The sequence below is a fragment of the Balaenoptera musculus genome, chromosome X, assembly GCF_009873245.2.
Source record: "Balaenoptera musculus isolate JJ_BM4_2016_0621 chromosome X, mBalMus1.pri.v3, whole genome shotgun sequence".
Classification (NCBI taxonomy): domain Eukaryota; kingdom Metazoa; phylum Chordata; class Mammalia; order Artiodactyla; family Balaenopteridae; genus Balaenoptera; species Balaenoptera musculus.
Genome location: NC_045806.1, coordinates 124,332,930 through 124,339,711, shown reverse-complemented (window position 1 = coordinate 124,339,711; position 6,782 = coordinate 124,332,930). Strand labels below are relative to the sequence as shown.

The 6,782-nt window shown below is 51.8% G+C and overlaps 1 protein-coding gene across 1 annotated transcript; it reads left to right on the top strand.

Moving 5' to 3' along the window:
* Positions 1-2,183: 2,183 nt before the first annotated feature.
* TMEM185A (transmembrane protein 185A) lies at positions 2,184-6,563 on the top strand. Its single transcript, XM_036841021.1, has 3 exons — positions 2,184-3,063; positions 3,593-3,716; positions 4,923-6,563. The coding sequence occupies exons 1-3, from the start codon at positions 2,914-2,916 to the stop codon at positions 5,165-5,167; spliced, it is 519 nt and encodes a 172-aa protein (XP_036696916.1). The 5' UTR covers positions 2,184-2,913; the 3' UTR covers positions 5,168-6,563.
* The last annotated feature ends 219 nt before the right edge of the window (positions 6,564-6,782 follow it).

Genomic DNA, 6,782 nt, shown 5'->3' with positions numbered 1-6,782 from the left:
GCCTGCGCGTCTGGAGCCTGTGCTCCACAACAAGAGAGGCCGCGATAGTGAGAGGTCCGCGCACCGCGATGAAGAGTGGCCCCCGCTCGCCGCAACTAGAGAAAGCCCTGGCACAGAAACGAAGACCCAACACAGCCAAAAATTAATTAATTAATTAATTAATTTTCTAAAAAAAACAACAACAACGTACCGATGACTGAGCCGCACACCGCGGCAATTAAATCTGAATGTCTACAGATAGGACCCAGTCCAGACACTGTACTTTAAAAAAAAAAAAAAAAAGCTGTGCCAGTTTACACCCCTGCCAGGGGTGAAGTCTGAGTCATGCTAGTGACCTCTTGCTTCCGTTAATGGGTGTTCGGTTAAAACTGATTGTGCATAGATAGATAGAAGAACGGATGGAGAGAGAGATATATATGGCAAGCTGCAAATTAGAGAAAACAGTACGGTTTCAACTAGTAACGCATAGAAAGAAGATGAGACAAAAGGTAGAAGAATTATCTTGCCTCTGGGAGGCGAGGTCTTGCCAGGGTTTGGGGTTTTCTCCCTGTCCCCTCCCCCCCCCCCCCAGCTTGATGTGTACTTTTGTACATAAGACATTGTATGCGATGAACATGGTTTACCTTTAAAAAAAAAAAAAGAACAAAGGTAAAAATATAGTAAAAAAAAAAGAAAATATTCATTGGTGCAAGGAAGAAAATAAGGACGTAAGTTACCTCTCTAGTGAATAAAGACAAGATCCATCCCTTCTGCCTGAAGTCTTTGATAAAACATTCCTAATAAAAAATACGTTCAGGCACCCATCTTACATCTTCAGGGTGCTGTGTCTAGAGAACGATAATTGGGTTCAGAGCTTTCTGTTGTCCACGGAGGACAAATCTGGGTAGACCAAATTTTAGTGTAAGGTAAAATCAGAAAAAAAAAAAAAAAAAGATTAGGAATTGTGCATGTTTTCTCTAGATGAACAGAGGAATTTTTCCAGCCCCATCCTGTGCAAGTCCCACAGATGAAGCAGCCTGATTGCAGGTTTCCCACAGTGTTCAAGAGAACCAAGTGAGGCTGGTCGCTAACATTCCACCCACGAGGCCAGGCCTCTAAGTGAGTCTGTTCCCAGACGTGCTTTAGGAGGAGGAACATAAGGGGAAGCTGTGCACAGCAAACCTCCAGTCAGGAACTCCAAGCTCCTCAGGAGGATTAAAACTCATATACCAACTCAAGTCCTAGGTCTAAAAATGAAAGGTAAAAACTAAAGAACTGTCAGAAGAAAACATAGGAGAAAAATCTTTGGGATCTGGAGTTAGGTGAAGGAGTTCCCGGAGATGGCAACCAACAACATGGTCTACAAAGAAGCTCAAAATTAAAATGAAATTAAATGAAAAGACAGGTCACAGACCAGGAGAAAATATTTGCAAAGCAGATGTCTAACCAAGGACATGTATCCAAAGCATCTAAAGAACTCTCAAACCTCTAAAATCTCAACAACCTAATTTTAAAATTGACAAAAGACTTGAACCGACTATTCACAAAGAAGATAGACATATGACGAATAAGCACATGAAGAGGACATCATTACCCATTAGGGAAAAGCAAATAAAAACCAGGGTGAGGTACCACAAAACACTCATCAAAATGGCAAATATAAGAACCACAATACCAAGTGCTGGGGCGGACCCGAGGGGCCCGGGCCCTCGCCCGTCGCTGGTAAAAATGCCGAAGTGGGTAGATGCTCTGGAAAACGGCTTGGCAATTTCTTATAATTAAACATGGAGTTACCATGTGACCTAGCAGTGCCGATCCTGGGTGTTTCCCCTGGAGAAATGTAAATGTACAGCCACACAAAAACCTGGGCACAGATGTTTATAGCAACCTTATTTGCAATAGCCAAAAGCGGGAAAGCACCCACATCTCCTTCCCAGGGTGATTGGATAGCAGGCTGGGGGTGCATCCATCCAGTGGGAACAGCGCTCAGCAATGAAAAGGAGTGACGTGTAGATACACGCAACAAGCTGCAGGCATCTCAGAGGTGTTCTGCTGATTGGGAGAAGGGAGCCTCAGAAGGTTACATGCTGTATGAGTCCATCTCCATCACGTTCCTGAAGAGACAAAAGTGTCGTGATAGAGGACAGAGCAGTGGCTGCCGGGGTTATGGTGGGTGGGGCGAGGGGGTGACACAGTGATGGGAGAGCACGAGGGAGTCTGGCAGGGTGAAGGAGCTGTCCTGTGTCTTGCCCGAGGCTCCACAGATCTATACGTGTGTGCATGAAAAGTTATAGAACTGGACACCAAAGGATAACAGTCAATTTTACTGTTTTGTAAGAGAAGACAAAGGGACAACAGATGTACCCAGGGGGCCACGCAGAAGGGAGAAAGGTCACACGGGAGGAGCCTGCTGAGAGCCCCAGGACTCTTCGTGTGGGCTTGTGTGTGAGGCTGAAACAAGCTCGCTGGTATGACAGCAACTGACACAGAACCCACCTGGGCGAGGCAGCGGAGACCGAGTGGCGGAAGCCTCCCGGCCTCGACTTGCAAGTTCATGGAGGGCCTGGGCCCCCTGGGCAGCCCGAGTTGCCAAGGGGCCTTTGGCCACAGTACCTCTGGCAGGATGGGAAATGACTGGGGAGAGGGGATGTCCGGGTGAGCCAGGGCGCGGGTGGAGGGGAGGCGGGCAGAGCCCAGGGCCCGCTGAGCGAGCTCACGCCTCAGGGAAGTGGCCGCGAGTCCCGTCACCCTGAGGGCTGCCGGGGCAACGGCAACCCCGACAGTGAGCAGCGGGTCCTCTTCTCACGCTGGCCCCATCCAGGCCTGGCACCGTCTTAAGCACCGAGATCCAGGAAGGAGTTGGCTCTGCCTACCCTAAAGACCTTTCTTCTCTCCTCCTCCCCTCAGGTCGTGTGTGTCCCCCTGTGGATTCTCATGTCTTTTCTGTGCCTGGTGGTCCTCTACTACATCGTGTGGTCCGTCCTGTTCCTGCGCTCCATGGATGTGATCGCGGAGCAGCGGAGGACACACATCACCATGGCGCTGAGCTGGATGACCATCGTCGTGCCACTCCTTACTTTTGAGGTAAGCTTTCGGCAGAACCCTTGAGGCCCAGCATCCTGCGCTTCCCCAGAACAGCAGCTCCCCAGACGAGCCTGCCAACAGAGGACCACAGGACAGTCAGAGCGGCCTTTCTTTGGGGGCCTGGGGGCTGGCAGTGAGAAGTGTACCTTTCCAGCCACCACGCATCTGAATGTATTGATTTGTCATCTTCTAGAAAGAGAAAGTTGGATGTGGTATTTTTGTATTTGAGCCCTGCGGAGAATTATAGAGTGGGTACTGTTGACTCCTCCCAAAAAACAGCAGCAAGAGTTTCCCATAACAATCCTGATGTTGGAAATGTTCTAGGTGGGTGGATTTTGCTTAGTCCTGAAGAGCCGTATGGAAGCTCGTCTTGTCCTTTCCCCCGGAATGGAGGGTTACTGTTGCCTCCTGTGGAGCGCAGTTCCCCCTTATGAGACCTGACCAGGGAGGGGCAGTGCACTCTGGCTTCAGAGAGGGTCTGTTTTCAGATGCTCCATCGACAGAACCTCAATTGTTTCTCTTTCTTTAGATCCTGCTGGTTCACAAGCTAGACGGCCACAACGCGTTCTCTTGTATCCCGATATTTGTCCCCCTTTGGCTTTCCTTGATCACTCTGATGGCAACCACATTCGGACAGAAAGGCGGAAACCACTGTATGTACTCAGCATTTCCGAAGTGCTTGAACTGTGTGTGTGTGCACGTGTGTCTGTGTGCCTGTTGCGTGGCTGTGTGTGTGTGTGTGTGTGTGTGTGTGTGTGTGTGTGTGTATGTGGCCCCGCTTTATGAAAAGACGAGCCTAAGGACCCCAGTCAGGGAGTTTCCCTGGGAAAGGTAGGACTGAAGAAGGCCTGGAACCTTCCAGGGGAAGGGCGTGCCGTCAGCCTTGCTTTTGTGGCCCTATGACCGGAGGGAGGCCTGAGCGCGGCAGGCAGCCTCTCTGGGCCCATCCCCTCCGCTGCAACATGGGGACCAAGATTCCTTTTTCCCAGGGGCTCCTGAGGATTAGATGAAAATCCACATCATCTACCAAACCCTGGGCGTCCTCCCGGTGTCTGTTTTGTCCTCGCTCTCGCCAGCGTCATTCCTGACGTGTCCAAGTCTTGTCAGTGGTGCCCGGCTTCTCTCTCTCTCCCTCTCCACCTGTGTGCTGCGATAGCCCGTTCTGAAGTGCTCTTTGATGAGGGCCCCCTCCTCACTAGGCTTTGAGCTCCTTTGCATGTAGCCCCAGAGCACGCCCTTCTGGAAACTAATGCCACAGGGGGTTTTGCCCCAGGAGAGCCAGCACTAAGCTGACGGTTTAGTGGTACCCAGACCGGAAGAGCGGGCCTTGGAGAAGGAGCTTTGAGGCCTAGACCAACACATGCCTGCCATCTTCCCGGACTCCAGAGGGTGATGGAAATCCTTTTCTTGAGTGACATTCTTTGTCGCACATGTGTTTCTCCTGGGCCGGGAAGACTGGAGGATGTTGACATAGTCCAGACACCGCAGATAAAATTTGAGTCTCGTGAGAGCAGTAGTTCACATACTGGAGGACCCGTCAGAATCCCAGGACTGCCGCCCGCCACCCCGCCACAGTTTCTAGTTCAGGAGGTGCGGGCCGGGGCCCGAGATCGCATCCCTGACAGGCCCCAGGGAGACATCTGGTCGCTGTCAGTCCAGGACTGCCACCTGCAGAGCCGCAGAGCCGCAGGGGTTCCTTCTTACCCTTAGTTGGTGTTGAGGCCTTGCTCAGGCTTCATTCCCAAGACATCAGGATAAAGCGCTGCAGGGTACAAGGAAAAGTTCTTATTCATGAAAGAAAAGTAACCTGAAATTCAATGGAGACTAGTGTTTGAGAAAGTACATTTCTTCCTTTTCAGGGTGGTTTGGGATTCGCAAGGATTTCTGTCAGTTTCTGCTTGAAATCTGCCCATTTTTGAGAGAATATGGAAACATTTCCTACGACCTCCACCATGAAGGTAATGAGGAAACTGAAGAAACGCCAGTTCCAGAACCTCCTAAGATCGCTCCTATGTTTCGAAAGAAGACCAGGGTGGTTATCACCCAGAGCCCTGGAAAGTATGTCCTCCCACCTCCCAAATTAAATATCGAAATGCCAGATTAGACAGCCCCTCCCAGGGCAGATCGTGAGTGGACCTGGCCCGCACTCTCTTCCGCCTTCCTCTGCCTCTCTGTTCACCTCCGCCACCCCCAGAACTGGAGCTGGAGCTGGAGCTGGGTCTCCGGGGACTTCCATCTCATGCCTTGTTTGCACTCAATGCCTACCAATGACTCACCGCGACAGGACACGCAGGTGACAGGTGCCTGGAACACGCAGCATGGTGTGGGGTGCGTGTCAGCGGCTGTGGGTCTGATGGAGGGAGCCTGGGGAGAGGGAAGACGTGATTTCCCCCGGGCAGGTGCCTGCGGAGCTGGCTTGGAGCCATCCTGGATGGCTGCGGAGGCCTGAGCAGGAATAGCCACACAGCTGGTTTTCAAAGTGTGAAAATTTCCATCAAAAGTATTACTGAAAAATGTGTTTTTGAACCAGGCCGGCCTGGCCGCGTAGCTCGGATGCCCCTGTTGTGGCACAGTTAGGGCACTTGTGAATAGGCCTCGGGCCCTGTGTGCACCCATGCCGCCTCAGCTGGCCATGCTCCTGCCATGGACGTCGTTTCTCTCTGGGTTTTTACCGGCCCCACTGGTGAGCCCTTTCTAACGGAGTGACTCCGTGCCTGTATAGTATTTATACAAATATTTTAGCGTTGTAATATACCGTGTTAAATCCTAGTTCTGTACAGTATATTCTGTTAAAGTATTTTTTTACAAGCTTGTACTGAAAACATATGTGTTCTGTTGCAGAAGTAGAGGCCAGTGGCACCCCTGTCCTGCCCATTGGGGTGCAACCCCTTCATGGGACATTGCCGTTTCCCCTTCAATTTCTCCACATACACAGTAGCTGCTACTGCCAGAACGGCCACAATAAGCAAGAAACTGTTTGTGCTCTTTTCTAACATGCTGGGAATACTGACTTGCAGAAAGCCATAGAGCACGACTGGAAACTGGAACGCTGGAGAAGGTGCCGAGGCTAGAACTGGCCAGCGGAGTGTGCGCGTTGAGGTCTGGGCCTTTTTGTCCGCCCCCAAGCTGGGCCCGTGCTTTTAGCTAGGAGGACCACGGCTCCAGGAGCTGGGGGTACAGCCACGAGTCAGAGGGAAGACAGCAGGTGCGATGGGAACAAGCAGGCCGTGAGTAAAATAAGGTAAAAGGAGCCCTGGCACTGTCACCTGGGCGCAGGGGAGAGGGGGAGAGGGGGCAGCTGCTACCGTGTCTAGACCGGGCTCCACTGACATCCACCGCGCCCACCACTCCGCCCTGGCGCCAGCCTGTAGGAAGCCTGTGCTGACTGAAGGGGGACACTTGGAATGGTGCCACCTTTCCTGCTTGATGTATAGCAAATGTAGCCCAATCCACTCTTCTCTCCCCCTTTTAGCTGTTCAATAAAGCGGTTCATCATTTTCCATGTGCACTGTGCGGGTCTTAATTTGGATATGGTCCAGGATGCTGGAAGTCCTGTCAGCGAGCACAGACGGGAACCTCGAGCTGCCACCAGCAGCCGAGGGGAGCAGGGGTGGGTGAGCATCTCTCAGGAGTCTCCAGGGGCAGCTGGAATATGCAGTACAGAGAGGAAAGCGGGGGGCCCAGGGATTTGGCTATTGGCGTGGGAGCACACGGCCACA

What these genes read in the sequence shown, in the direction of transcription:
- TMEM185A (XM_036841021.1), top strand. Translation starts at nt 2,914, where the DNA reads ATGTCTTTTCTGTGCCTGGTGGTCCTCTACTACATCGTGTGGTCCGTC. An exon ending in TGCCACTCCTTACTTTTGAG is followed by an intron (nt 3,064 to 3,592) that starts GTAAGCTTTCGG and finishes CTCTTTCTTTAG; the next exon opens with ATCCTGCTGGTTCACAAGCT. An exon ending in ACAGAAAGGCGGAAACCACT is followed by an intron (nt 3,717 to 4,922) that starts GTATGTACTCAG and finishes CTTCCTTTTCAG; the next exon opens with GGTGGTTTGGGATTCGCAAG.